This window comes from Prinia subflava, chromosome 15 (genome assembly GCF_021018805.1).
Source record: "Prinia subflava isolate CZ2003 ecotype Zambia chromosome 15, Cam_Psub_1.2, whole genome shotgun sequence".
In the NCBI taxonomy this organism is placed as follows: Eukaryota; Metazoa; Chordata; class Aves; order Passeriformes; family Cisticolidae; genus Prinia; species Prinia subflava.
This window is the reverse complement of record NC_086261.1, coordinates 2,361,405-2,376,643: the sequence shown is the minus strand read 5'-3', so window position 1 is coordinate 2,376,643 and position 15,239 is coordinate 2,361,405. Positions and strand designations below refer to the sequence as shown.

Here is a 15,239-nt window from a genome sequence, read left to right as displayed (position 1 = left end):
TTTGCTGCTCATGGTCTTTCCAAATGTGGCTGGATTCAGACCCCTGGGATAGCAGAGGCCTTTGGGCTGTATCCAATCCTCCTTAAACCAGCCTGTCACTCACTGGGAAGTCTTTCATCATTTTCCCAGATGGAAGTTAAACCATTTCCAAACATCCATAGAGCTGTCCAACCTCAGAAGCAAAATACTGCTAACACTTACACAGGTAATAAACTGGTTCTTTCATTTTCTGGGCCTTTTTTTTCTCTCTCTCTGAAAAAACCTCTACTAGTCTATGAATGCAAATTGAACAGAAACTAATAAAAAATAATCAGTGAAAAGATTATTCTAAATATACTCCTTATCCATCCACAGATCCAAGCTGTCCCCTCCACCACATCCCAAGCAGCTCAGCTGAACAGGGGATGCAGCTCACAGTGCTTTTGTCTCCTTTGCCTGAGGTGCCACCCACCTGTGCTTGCTGTTGCGGAAGCTGGCACACATGCAGAAGAGAATGCAGAGCAGCCCCAGGCACACCCCCACGATGATCCCTGTCACAGAGTGGATATCCAGGACATCTAGGAGGGGAAGGAACAACAGCCACATCATTTCACTCTGCTGGGTACAGTGTCTCATGTTCAGAGGAGCACCAGCTGTACTAAACCAAACAGGTTTAAAAAGCCGTCCTAACCCAACCGTTCTGTGGTTCTGATTCTATACATGTAAAACAATAAAATTCCTTGGCAGTGACAATTTAGGGCATCTCTGCATATTCATTAATGTCATGCTACAGCAAGATGCAGGTTGCATGTGCCCTTCCAGAGGAACCAGCATGGGGAAGAGATGAAGTCTGGCTGTGGGAGGGGTTCTGAAGCTGCACATTTGAGGGCCCTGCTGTGACTCTCTGCACTGCCCTGCAGAGAATCCCACCTCGCATCCTCCACAGCGACACCAGGCAATTGCTTGGCAAACAGAAATGTCACTGCTGAAAAATCAGTCTCCAGCAATGCAATTCCTGCCCTGGGGTAAGGAGCAATTCATACCAGACAGCTTCTCCCGGAGGGTGTGCACATCCTTAACATTGGAATAGGGACCGGATCCCACCACTGTCTTTGCTCCCATCTTGAAGAAGTATCTGGTATCACTTTCCAGGCCATGCACTTCAGTGCTGAAGATGTTTCCTGACCAAAAGCAAATCAAAAGAGATTTAAATGTTCTGTTTCAAGAGTATTTAGAGGCTTCAGCAAAGCAGCTGTGGAATTGCTGGACTCTCAGAAGTGAGGGATTTTTTGACATATTTGTGCATTTCATACACCTCTTCAGTAATAATGAACTTCCTGCTTACAGATCCAACAACAGAGATTGCGTGTGATGCTGCTGGCATACATATTTCTAGGAATTACTGGCTGCCAGGCTGCATCTGAGGGATATTTCCTGGATGATAATGGCTGTTTCAGCCCCAGATATGCATGATTTCATGTCTCTCAGCAGCCATGTCCCTGGACTCTCCACTATGACTATGTCCAGCATATGCTTCAAGAAAACTGCCAGGATGAGCTCTTGAATATTTGTCTATGCACAAAGTGAGGCAGAAATCAGGGCAGCAGGACTGAGCAACCAGAGCTCCAGAGACAGGAAAGGAGGCAGGAGGACTGTGGGGTATTACAGCACCTGGAGGAGGCTCACCTTCTCGTGTCAGCAAGGTCCACATGTCATCTGGCTGCGTGTTGTTGGCGTTGTACAGGATGAGATACTCCACAATGATGCCATTGGGCTCCACAGGCGGGCACCAGTGCACCTGGACAGCGTAGGGGTTGAGAGGGTGCAGCCGCAGGTCAGATGGAGGAGTGGAGGGGCCTGGAAGAGACAAATAAAGACCCAGCCTGAGCAGCAGGAAGAGGAGCAGAGCATTTACCCCCAGAGGGGCTCCCAGCATGTGCTCAGGGTTGTCAGAGCTTCGAGGGGGTCTGAGATCACATCTCTCAGGGGCACAGTGGGAGGGATCTGATGGAGACTCAAGGAAAGCCAGGAGAAATGGGGATCTGGCTGCCATGAACACTCACGGTCGGGCAGGGTGAAGCGCTCCACCACGCTGCCGAAGGGCCCATCGATGCCAACGCCGTTGGACTGCACAGCAAACTCATACCTGGTGTAGGGCTTCAGCCCACTAATGAGGATGTCTTCATCTGAGCTGGAGAGAGAGGACACAGCACGAGGCCGTGAACACCTGAGGGTTCTCCCATGTCACCTTGACACCTCACCAGGAACACTCTAGGAGATTATCCTAACTCTGACAGTATTTGATTTTTCACCTAAAGCTCCATCTCCTGCAGCCATGTGAATGCAGGAACACTCAGCTCCCTGGGGCAGAGCAAAACAGTTCCCAGTTTCCAAGGCCATTTCTGATGTATTTGCAGGGAAAAGTGGAAAACAGCCTGGTTAGAGGCTAAAAATGGGCACAAGTATTCAGATGTAAAATACATCTCCAGATTATTAAAACTGCTTAAACTCTAGCAATTTATAGACCAAACTTGAGGGGACCATCCTGCAAATCATGAATGCACAATTGCACCTGGCCATGTTGTTAACAAGTGTGTAAGGTCCAACCACCGCAAAAAAGATGCAGAGATCAGTAAATGATTCCTCAGTATTCAAGTCAAGTCCCACTGCCACATCTCAGCAGTTCTGAACATTACCTGTGACCATGGCAGACATGGTTTTCCATGCACATTTCCATTTCCAGCACAGGAAAGACCCAGGATTTTGCTAAGTCCTGGAAATTTCATGCAACTTCCTCCTGCCTCATGTTCACTCCTGACACAAACAATGCATGGCAGATGAACCCCCTTTACCTGGTGTAGTACGTCACAAGAGAGGCGTTTTTCAGGCCCCAGGGGCTGAAGCGCACGGTGTAGTTGACAATTTTGACTGTTGTGAAGTCAGGCTTCTTCCAGCGCAGCCAGATGGAAGTTGAGCTGTTGGACTCTGCATAGACTTGGACTGGAGGCAGTGGAGGCCCCTTCTGCACAGGGGGATCTGCAGTGCAGCACAAAAAGAGATGTGGAGGTGTACATGACAGCAATGCCACTCACACCCACCAGAACAACCCTAATGAGAAAGGGATATTTTGCTCCTTTCTCTCCTTCCCAATTCCTCTAACGCATTTTGCAATGACTGTTGAAGTTCCCTTGTGTTATGACCTTCCCTATTTTGGTATTGTCCTTTTTGAAGTTCATCCTCTGTACTGCCTCTCCCCTTCCTCTGAAGAAGGAGAGAGGCAGAAGAGCAGAACAACTGAAGCAGAAGCAGTAGCCAAGCAGAAAAGACACAACAATCGAAGGGCGTTTCTCACCTACTGCTGCCGCAGGTGCCTTTTCTGTTTTGCCCTTCCAAACGGCTGCGTACCCATCTTCGTGCTTATTGAATGCCACCAGCTTCACCTCGTACAGCTTCCCAGGAGCTGGAAAAATCAATCAGAGGTGGCCTTGGGTTATTTTTGTCACCAACCCTCCCTAGTCAGACACATTTTCCTTGATCCCGCCTGTTTTTCTCACCATCCAAGAAAGTAGCTTGAACATAATAAATACATTTTTGTTACCTTATACTTAAGTAAATATCAACTAATACCCCAATTACAGCAGGGAGTCCCCCTTTCACTTACAGGCTTCCCACACACAAACACTGTCTCACAGCTGGTGTATGTTATCAGCACAGCTGCTCTTTGGTTCTCCCCTCGCTTTTGACAGAAATTAGCAGCAGGAAATGGACTTGCCCCAGGCCTCAAGGGTTGACCAGTATCCTGGATTCTAGCACATCTACTCAGGATCTCTAGATCTTCTTCTCTTACAAACTACTGAAGAAACCTCCACATGCTGACTCCTCGCTCCACTATGGAAGTGACTGCACTGCACTGTTTATTCCTGAGGAGTGAGGACATTCTCTCCTCCCCCAAAATGCACCTCCTGTTTCTGAAGTCCTTTCTGATTTATTCACTGCTGTGAGGATTTTCCTTCCAGCAAGTCCTCAAATGCCCTGTTAAGTCACTGGCAGCCTTTGTTGTATGGTGTCTATTCTGCCTCCACAGTAGAGCTTCCCTATTTGCAATTAGAAAAGCAACAATGCACAGAAAACTCACACCAAAAACCTGAGGGTCCTCATTGCATGCTCTTCCCATCAGAGAGCCTCGCAAGAGCTGCAGGACGAGGCACTCTGTCTCCAAGCAGGGCTGCCCTGGTCCAAAATCCACCTCCCTCTTTCCTCCAGCCTTTCATCAGCTTCTTCATTTTTAATGGAGGTGTTTAATCAAATAAACAACTTGGGAGATATAAAGTTCTCAAAGAAGACATTCCCTGCAGCAGCCAGCCCCTTCAGGAGCTCAGCCAGAGCAGTCCACACTGCTTTTGTTGCCTTGGCTGCAGCACATTGATGAAGTTTGTTAATTTAGTACATGCCTCTTCATTCCCTGCCCTCACAGATCACTGCACTCTTTGCCAGACAACGTAAGCAGAATGAAACCTTTCTTATTGATGCCAATTTTATTATTACTGCCCTGATTACACTCCTAGAGGCTGATGGTACTAATTACCAAAGGCTTTTCTCTGCTCCACAACACACGCTCGCGCTCAGAATATAAAACCACTTCAGCCACATTTTTCTCCCCCAAAGAATCCCAAAAGCAAACAGAGTTTTGTCTGCCTCCAAGACAGCCTGATCTGCATTTCCACACTCTCCAGCTGCAGAAAAATGTTTCAAACCCACAAAAGGGGGATAAGGCAAAGGGCACTCAACCTCCACGGGCTCAGTGGAACAAAGAACCCCCAGCCCACCTCTTGCCAGCACCACACTCTCCTTCTGCCTGAGTCTTGGGCTGGGCTTCACTGGGACACGAGCACATCGTGGATGGTGCGATCCAAAACGATGAGGAAAAGCTCACAGATGTGATGCAGCTGTGGGCAGCTCCTGTTGGAGAATGGAGTGAAGGAAAGGACAAGTCCTCCATCTCCATCCCTGGGCAGGATCAATACAGCAGCTGCTTACACGTGACACCAGGGGAGCTCGACTGCAAGATCAAGCACCTCACATCCTGAAAATAGGGGTATTTTGGATTTCTCAGGCAGAGGATTGGCTTCAATTTTTATACACGGGCCCAGATGTTCAAGCTCTTAGAACAGGCAAACATAAAACTCTATCAAGCTGTCAAGAAGCTGGTAGGCAGCATGAAAACAGATGTATTTCACTGCATTCCATCATACATTAAATATAAGCAGAATAATCTAGTCCAGATCATTTCAAATCACTAATCTGGATGGCTGCATAATATATCCAATATGCTAAATATGTTGCTTCACTCAGCATTTCAAGGTGTTCATTTGGCCAGGTGCCAGAAGCCATACTTTCCTTTAAATGGAAAAACACTCTCATTTCCAGAGAGTTACCTCCAGAGGAATGCAATCTTCCCTCATGGGAATGTGGAAGACAGGATCAGATCCCTGCAATTTATTTTTCACATACATTATGGCCCTGGTAGTTGCACCTCAGTACAGAGTGTAAGTGCTAGAACATTGCTGAAACTCACTAAGAATTTCTCAGGGAAAATCCCTCTTGGTGATTCAGGAAAGCTTCCTTCTGATTTTGTGGATCATGAAATTGCTGGATTTCCTGTGTGCCTTTGGCCAGCTGCCCACCTCTCTCACAGGACTACAGCACACACTACTCAGATAAGACACGAGGTACCATTACTGATACCATTCTAAGGAGACACAGTTTGCTCCAGAGATTAGCATAAGACGGGAGAAGTCTTCTATTTCAAGCCACACCTCGAACCAAGGCAAGGGTCAGAGTGCTGGCTTCAGTGACACTATGGGGCTGTGGAGCCAAGGGACATGTAGTGACCGCTCTGGACCTTGTCTGCACTGACATGGAACACATCAAATATGAGCTCAGCCTGGTATGCCCTGTGCTCAACCTGGGACTTCCTAGAGAGATGGTCGATGCCCCAAGCCCGTCAGGGTTTAAATGACATTTGAACAGAACTGGCTTTCATTTTTGGTCGACACTGAGGTCCCCAGGCAGTTGGACTCAGTGCCTCTTGGAGATAATCACAGGAGACATGGTTGGATATTTGTTTTTATAGAGGGATCTTAGGAGAGGCTTCCAGTGCTGTGTTTTCCAGGCAGATATGCCTGATCTGGGAAATCCCACAGCTAATTCCCCATCAGCTCAGATCATGTTAGGGCTGCCAGCCCTTCCTGAGACCACTACCCGCTCTGCCTAAAGCTGCGGCCCCAAGTACTGGCACGGGGCAGTTCTGCGCTGTAAAACCAAACCCTTCTAAATCCCAACCACCCCTCCTTGTTTCATGTGCAGACCCCCTCCCCTCCTCAGCACAGCCAGTTCCTGACCCTTCCTTTACTGTACGTGTGCAGGAGCTCATTGTTCATCAGCACAGGGGGAGCAGAGGGAACATCCTGGGCTGGGAGAGACCCGAGCCTGCGCTCCTGACACGGCGAGAGCCGATCCACAGCCGCCAAATCATACGGAAACCATTAGGGCTTGACGGATGCCCAAATTCAAGGAAGTAATTACAGAGGAACAAGCAGCCTTCTCAGCATCATCGTGCCAGAGCATTTGGAACCAATTCAGCCCACTCCCAGCCCCTGCACCGACTGACTTGCCAGTGGTTGGTGCAGTGCGTGATGATGTTCACATGTGGTTTTCTCTGCGCAATAATTACAGACCCAAATTCTTTAGAGAAACTCATCACTGTTAACACTCTCAGTGGCAAGATGGCTGTGACAGAGCTGGGAACCCCACTCAGAGATGGCACGAACAGTCCTCCCAGGTGCTGCAGCCTGACCTTTACACTGTGCATAATATATATGCTATAAGTGTAAGATGAACCAGCACGACAGACACGTGCCCTACAGTCTCCACTCGCTGGTCAATAACAGGGAGAAGCATAAAGTGAGGGATGGAAGAAGTCTAGGGACCAGAAAGCCTCTTTCAAGGATGCATCTGCCATGACTCTCTTCTCTCTCCATCCTGTACCAATGGGAAAATCAATTAATTAATACAATCAGATGTTAGGAACACAACCCCTTGTGAGGAATGCCAAGCACAGTGAGCTAGGCAGGCAGGTCTCACTAATGCTCAGATCTTCTCCAGTCATGGACACTCACTCTTCCATCCCTTTTCCTTTAGTGGGACGTGGAGAAGATTTAGTGGGCTAAAATTAGTATGCTGTAAATTATCCCATCTCTGTATTTGAATACAGAGAGATTTCAAACAGCATGCAATCATGGAGCTCCTTCGAAACAGACAGGGAAGGAGAGATCATTGTCCTGACTGGAGACTTCAATCCTGGCACACTTTATAGTGATGCAATAAAAACACTAATTAATTAAGAACTGCTTATTAGCATATATTAAGTATATTGGTAACTTGGTTAAAATCCCTGCTAAACTGGCATTAGAAGTTTCTGTGCTTTAAACTGCTCAACACAAGCCTCAAGAGGCCCACTCCAGAAAGGATTTTGGATGATCTTAAAACAACTCAGTTGGTCCTGGCCCTATGTATCTCCAGTCATGCAAACAACTGAGACTCTTGGGAGCATCCTGGGATGCTACAAAGGGCAAGAGACAGGCCCTGTTTTTCCACACCAAATGCTAGGAAGATGCAGCTGGCTAACCTAGTCGAGTCAGCTCGTACTGCTTCACTTTCTTCTTTAGTTTTATGGGTCCTACATCCCAGCTCTCATCTTCAGCACCATCCAAAGGGCTCTCATCACTGGACTCCTCTGGGCCCACCTCTCTGTAGTAGAGCTTGTAGCCAGATATCTGGGCATGGTTTGCTGGGGGCTGCCATGTTATCAGGAGAGACTCCATCTTCGCTCGGACTTTCAATTCTGTCGGGGCAAATGGAACTGGAAGAAGAAGACAAGAGAAAAAGACTGAGCCACATGTCTCCGTTTCCCTGGTCCACTGAATATTCCTGGTACTCAGTAGTGAAGGAAGAGTGTAAGGAAAAGGCTGTCCTGAGTGGGATGTCTCCACTCCCTGACACAGAGAGTGGGACAGTCACACTCTACCACTGACTTTCCCAGCTGGGTGACACAGGAAACAATGATGTCACAAGGCCACTGTGAGGATTTCTCAGAGTATTCTGAGGTATCACCATCTTTAACCACTGCTGGAGCCTGGCATGGGCTCGACTCTGTTTGGCAGAATTGTCCATTCACTCCCAAATGTCATAACATTGGGATCTGGAGTTCTGTTTGTTTGTTTCCTTTTCTTTTTTTTTTTTCTTTTTTAAGAGCTTTCCCAGCTGCACATGTTGGGCACAAAGCTCCACTGCCCAGGCAAGCAGTGAGCTGTACAGAGGCTGCTGAGCAGCAAGGTAAAGGTGAGCACTTTGGTCTGACCAAAACCAATGGTTGCAATTCCCACAGCAACACAAGTATCTCTGAAGATGCCTGAAGTTCCTGCACCCCCTGTCCCAAACCCCAGGCATTCCCCAGGCTCCTACCATGTGTCTGGTTGTCTCTGTCAGGAGTCCGATGCTGGGTCCACTCGGAAGGGGCCCCGTACCCCACGCTGGTGCTGGCTGCGATCCGCACTTTGTACACCTTGTTGGGATGGAGCGAGTACAGCGTGATCTGGGTCTCGTTTCCACCCACTTCGATGGAGGTGACCTGATCTGCTGGAACCAAGGGGACACCACTGAACACAGGGATTTCCCAGCCAAAGGGAAGTACAGCTGAGCAGCCACAAGCCTCGTTACCCCCTCATGGTCTGCACACCCCAGGCTGGCTTGGCTTTGCCCAGAGCAGTCTTATGCCACCAGAAGAAAACTGTAAGGCTGGGCAGAGCTGATATTCTGACTGACAACTCCCTTCATCACATCCCGAACTGCAGGTTGCCTTTAGCACCACAGAGCCTGCCCAGAGGGAGCTGTCAGAAACCTCGCTCTGATGATGTGATGGTGGAACATGAGCACAGCTAATGGGAGCTGATGGCATGTTCCAGTGCTTCTCACTGCTGTATTTAAACCTTCACCTTAATGTGAACCAGAACTGTCCAGCAGCCCTGCTTTCTGCAAAATTCACACCCTCATCCACGCCAGACAGAGGTTTTACTGCTCCCTCTTCGGCCCACCCATGTTCATAAGGGTGGTAACAGCAAATTTAAACTGAGAATAGCCTGGGATTTTCACTGTATCAGCTAACTGGTTTTGTTGAAGATTCATGTGGCTTGTTTAGAGTAAACAGAGGTCTTGATTTCAGCTTCCCGTGGTGTTAACTCAGCAAGGAGAACTGTCCCTGCTATGTAACAGTGTATTGCTGAGTGTGATCCCTGGATTTCAAGTGTTTCCAAGGTTTAACGATGCCACTGAGCCATGTGCAGGCTCCAAGCAAAAGAACCAGAGCCAGGAGTCACAGCACAAACTACTAATCCAGTTGAAATACATGGGAACGTGTCCAGCACCTCATCACACTCACCATCCTTCTCTCGGGAAGAATCATGACCCTGGGAAGTGAGAAGCTGCAGAGCTTTGACAGTTTTAAGAGCAAATACCCAGAAGGATTTGCAAAGCAAGCACACGTGGAATTGGAACAGCCACAGCCAGGAGAGGTAAATGTTACCATCCCTGCTGAACCCTGCTTAGCGTGTCTGACAACATAAACAAAATTGGATAAAACTCGGCAATAGAGCAACAAAAACCTGGCCAGGGTAGTTGTTTTTTTTTTCCACAAGGACCAATTTGATTAGACTCCATTTTAAGGAAATCGAAAGCATTTACCCCTCTTCCCCAAGCAGCATAAAGCTCTTCCCCCAAAACACAGTGCAGATGGCAGTGAAAGGCTGCTCATGCAGACATTCCTGGGACAGCACAAACATGGGTCAGGCCACTCTCCTGGGGACACAGCACCTCCGTGATCACAAGAAAAGGCACCTGGAGGTGATGTGAGGTAGCACTGCCATAACCACCAGACAGAGCCAGGCTATGAAGGGGTTCTCCTCCCTTGGGTAAAAGGGGTCCCTGTTTTCAGCTTTGCATCACCTCCCCTTCACATCACAGGCTGTTAACACCACTAGAGAGACAACACAACCCCCAAATGGTGTTTCCCTCACCTTCCTTGAGGGTGCAGTAGTCGATCTTGTACTTGGTTATCTTGCCGTTACTCAGCTCGGGCGGGGGAGGCAGCCACGTCACACGGATGTCACCAGGAGTCATGCTCGACAGGGACAGCTGAGGGGCTGCACTGGGAACTGGGTAAACAACCAAGAGGGGTCAGCAAAGACCAGAGCAAGACCTCAGCACATCTCTGCCAGCTCTCTGCAATTCTCTGTTAGTTGGAGGCCACTACCTTGGCTCTGCCACAGCCACTGGTGACTTGGTGTCTGTGCTGGGGGAACCAACACCCCACAGCCCTTCAGGGGTATCTGAGGATGGGAAATGCTGGACTGCTCCACTTCCAGGCTGACCAGAGCCTGTGGCCCCAGCCACACTGCTCCCAGGGACCCATGTCCAGGGCAAACTGGGCAGGGTGGCACACCCAGCTCCCAGCTTGTGCTGTGCTGTGGAGCACGAAGGAGATGAAAAAGCAAATGGCTCACAGATCCAAACTGCAGCCTGGGAATCCTCACTCCCTTGAGAACTACAGCTCTGGGCTGTGGGCAGCTTTCATGCTTTCAACTCAGCCTTTCAGGCTTCAGACGCACACTTGGGACCACGCAGGTCACCATGTCAGGAGCATTAAAAGCACATAATGCACACAAGGTCTGCCAAAAGCATCTCTGCTTGCCTCTGTCCTGCAGCCTGTTGAAAGCTGTGCATGGCCTCCCGTTGGGCAGCTGTGCTTCTGGCACTCTGCCTCTACTGCTCACAAAATGCTATGTGATAAATGGTAAAATCAACACAAACTACTGGCTCCTAAGGGGTCCGACCTCAAGGCTGCTCCAACCCCTCCAAATTGCAATAGATGTTTCTTCTGACTTGAAATCCAGTCTGGCCCAGAGTGAAGCTTAGAGCAGTATCACATGGGTTAGGTGAAAGCCCTTAGGAGCTGACTGCCATTCTCAAAGGATTCTCACAGGCCCCACCATCAGCCAGGTTATTTTCACACCCTTCATCACCCAAGCTGATGATGGGACCAGGGTGCAGGTTCAGCTATCTAGGAGCTGCCACTACTCTATGTAGCACACTCAGTGTTCACCATGAACCAGGCCAAGGACATTCCTAGGCACCAGTACCCATCCAATTCTACACGCACCATCCTCCAGGGTCTGGACGACGATGGAAGAGGACGTCCGGCTGGCTCCCAGCTGGGAATAGGCAACTACGTAGAAGACATAGTTGGTGTTTGGTTCCAGGTCCTTGACTTGCAGCTCCGTTGTGTCATTATTGACAGCAAACTGGTATTCCACGTTATCTGTTCCTAGAGCCAAGGAAACACTCATCAGCAGGTCAGTGAACTGCCAAGACACTCCTGAAAAAAAATCACTTAATTCACAAGGTCCACAGACTAAATCCACATTAAAAATCACTGTATCTTCTCAAATTTCCCCAGCACCTGCACAGCCTCAGCTCTTATGTGAGTTTTTTGGGCAGAAACTCCAATGCCTCAACATTAATGTCTCCATTTTGACTCAAACTCCTTAATCCATGCTGAAGCAGCTGCAGTTACCAGTTTAATTTTCAGAGAAGCTCTGGCAACAGTTCAGCAGAAGCATTGGCTTGCTGGCTTTTTGGGAAGACAGACCCCAAGAAAGCCGGTGCCTCACTTCAGATGCTGGGTGTGGATAATTCAGTGATTCCCCCTGTACACAATGCAGCTGGTTAATAATGTTAATTAATCACACTCTTTGCATACAAAATCAATATGTATAAAACCAGCAGTGCCTGGTCCCAGAGAATCCAGACAACTCAGCTGTGTGGACACACTACTGCCAATCAAAAAGTTAGAATATGTTGGCTAATCCACAGGCACTGTCACGGGCTGATTCCGACTCCAGGAGAAAATCCTTTTACCTGCAATGAAAAGGGAATTGCCTCACACTTGTCACTAGCTGGGGAAGAAGGTCAACGTGTGCCTTGTACCTGTGACACAGCTGTGCTGCTCAGGGAGGTGACACGTACCCACAGCCCGCTGGTAGTGCAAGGAGAAGCCGATGATCTGCTCGCTGTTGTGCTCCGGCCGCTCCCAGGACACGAGAACGGTGGTGCTGGAGAGGGACACGGCCGAGACCTTCTTGGGAGCGCTGGGCAAACCCTCGCGCACGATCACCGAGAGCTTGGCCGTGGCACAGGCCATGCCCAGGCTGTTCTCAGCCACGCACTGGTAGTAGCCAGCGTCCTCCAGGCCAATCTGGTTGATGACGAGGCTGCCGCTGCTCTGCACCTTCACACGCCCGTTGGACAGGATGGGCTCCCCGTTCTTCAGCCAGTGGATGGCGGGGGCCGGCTCTCCCTCTGCCTTGCACACAAACCTGGCCGTGCTGGCTCGCGTGCGGGAGATGGTTTCAGGAGCCTGGGAGATGCTGGGGGTAGCTGGGAGGAGAGAGGACAATTTAATGCAGCAAGGAGGAGGAGAAAATAGCAAAGCAAATCCCTTCTCCTCCCCGCTCGGTGCTATGTTTTATTCAGTAGCAGCTTTGCTTACAAGATGGGATTTGCCAGGCAGACTCTAGAGGCTTAATTTAGACTCTGTCCAAAAGGAAAAATAAATTCTGTATCAATCATGTGCTGCATTCCCTGATCCTACGCTGTTCTCCCTGCTGGCTTCCAGGATACTGAAAGTTAATTGCTGATAGAGATTTCCAAGGGGGAACCCTGGAGAACAAGAAGAAGGCATAAAATAGTTCAGTAAATATCAGGAACTAAACCCCAAATTAAAGACATGACACTCCCACTGAGAGCTATCCCAACTCGGGCCTCCTGGCTCTAACCTGGCTCCCATTTTACCCAGCATGGGCCACAAAGGCCACAAACCCTTGAGGATCTCCTGGATGTTGATCCATGCAACCCACAGCAAGCTGGTCAGCATTTGCACCTGAGAATCTGCCTGCCCTCTACTCACCGAGGATGCGGAGCTCGGCTGCGGCAGTAACGAACTGCCGCGTTTGGGGTTTGTTGGCTCGGCAGACGTACACCCCAGAGTGATGGGGCTGGCTGGAAGGAATCAGGAGGTTTGTCCGGCCCAGCACAATCACATCTGTGGAAATGGACTTTCCATCTGCAGGAAGAAACGTGCACAAATGTGGGAGGGAGCCCCAGGCTGCCCTTTATGAGGGCTTGTAAACAATGCCAGGATCGCAGCTGGGGAGAGGAGAGATCCCCAAACCCCAGCCCAGAGGAGGATTCCTGCTGGGACACTCCTCAGTGCTTGACAGCCAGCTCAAGCCAACATTGGCTCAAGGTTTAGTTTAGCCTGTAATAATACAAAATGTTATGGTTTGGATCAAATCAGTCTCTGATGCCGGGTGTGCCAGCTATGAGAGCCCTAAGAACAGCACATTCAAGGGAAAGCTGAAAACTCCCATCACAAGCACAGACACCTCCTCCCCTCACTCTTTCATGCAATGTCAGCAAAATTGTTGAATCACTGACAACTCTGGGGTTCCTCCTCCCCCTCCTGGAGGTAAACCCAAATTCACTGAGCTTCCTGATCCACTCCTCATTCACAGCTTGGATGTGAGGTGTCACAATGACACCTGGTGCTCCCTGGGACTCTGGTGTTTATGTCAGAGACGTGGGTCATGAGCTGCCTTCTCCCAATTCTCCAGGCTGGCTGCTCAGCACTGCTGAGTAGGGAAGGAGGAAAGGGCAGCTCGGTGTCGCTGGCCAGAAGCCAAGATGTCCTTCTACAAATTCAAATAGCCCTGGGCTCCACAGCATCAGAGACAGGGCAGAGGCTGATGCTGGGCACTGCACATTCTCAGCATCACTCTGAGGTGAGAAACTCAGCGATATGGCATTGGTACCTCTGATGGGAGACAAAGCCAAGAGCTGGGAGCAAGCTGAGGAAAGGCTCAGATGGGAGGTCTGGCACAAGTCTGCAGACTGGGAGAACCAGCCAATTTGTGCAGTACCTGTGCACCACCAGACCTTGTCTCTCTCCACCTGCAGGTGCACTGCCTGCCTTTACCTCTCAGCTTCAGCTGAGCTCACACAGAACAAACTCCCCACTTCCCCTGTGAACAGCTGCACTGACTTAGCACCATCAGCAGGGAATGTGGCTGAGAGCAGATCCTGTGTCCCCTCCCTGCCTTTTGGGGGTCTTTCCATGGCCTCACAGTTCAGTGGCTGCACACTCAGAGCAGCCAATCTGCACACCCCGTTTGCACTTGAGCGCTTGGTTGGAAAACTGACTGCAGATGGTAGCAATTAGCTGACACCACCAGGGCTGGCAAGAGCCACACTGGCAACCTGGAGGTACATCCTCGGTGTTCCCTACATGACTGATGGTCCAGTAACCCAGCCTGCTCCTTAATGGAGGCTTGGAAATAAACTTGTGTAACTCAGAATGACTTGCACTGTTACTCCATCCTTTTAAATTGAAGAGTCCACACAAGGAAGGAGACTGGGACCAAGCAAACACTTGAAAATAAAGCATGGAAAGAACTGGTTCACGAATTCTTCCCCCTCCGCTGTTGTCTTCCTTCCTTACAAAAAACTTTTGTAATGATAATTAGCTCTAATATTATTTACTTTACGATGGGCATCAGCAGCTCTCAGTAAAGCAGTAAGTGATCTAGCACGGGAATGCTGAGCATTTGTAATTATAAAGTGCATGGAATAAACTAGAAACATTTCTGCCATAACATCTCAGCCTTGCTCATTTGATTTCCAAAGTGGTATCCTCTGAGGTTTTTTTGCTCCTTTTTTGTGGGGAAGAGGAAATATTTTTATATGCTAAAATCACTGCCTGTGGACAAATCTGGGCTGAAAACCAACCACAATAAATGGTTACAGGGGAGAGAAGTCTTAAATTGTGACCCGCATTTATGAAAATGACTGAGAGCCTCTTCTGGAGAGAATCAACCTCTGAGCTGTGAATGTCTTCAGTCAGAGCCTCTGAAATACATTTGATGGATGTGACTCTCAGTGAAGTGACACTGGCATCCAACTCATGACTTTGGCTATCAGCCCTGGGTAATAGCTGCCAGCCCAGCTCATTCATACACCTCTGACAAGACCTAAGCAGCTCCTCATCCTTCCATTCAACAAAAACCTCCTAGTAACAGTCCCAGTCACTCCAA

At 49.1% G+C, this 15,239-nt stretch overlaps 1 protein-coding gene across 1 annotated transcript in view; it reads right to left on the bottom strand.

The window, feature by feature from the left end:
* Window positions 1–15,239, bottom strand: part of IGDCC4 (immunoglobulin superfamily DCC subclass member 4) — a 94,494-nt gene that overhangs the window by 13,769 nt on the left and 65,486 nt on the right. Inside the window, 12 exon segments of the mRNA XM_063412579.1 lie at window positions 452–557; window positions 1,023–1,160; window positions 1,666–1,836; window positions 2,043–2,170; window positions 2,832–3,015; window positions 3,332–3,439; window positions 7,667–7,900; window positions 8,503–8,676; window positions 10,110–10,247; window positions 11,252–11,416; window positions 12,118–12,528; window positions 13,058–13,213. Of these exon segments, the coding sequence (XP_063268649.1) occupies window positions 452–557; window positions 1,023–1,160; window positions 1,666–1,836; window positions 2,043–2,170; window positions 2,832–3,015; window positions 3,332–3,439; window positions 7,667–7,900; window positions 8,503–8,676; window positions 10,110–10,247; window positions 11,252–11,416; window positions 12,118–12,528; window positions 13,058–13,213 (2,113 nt within the window).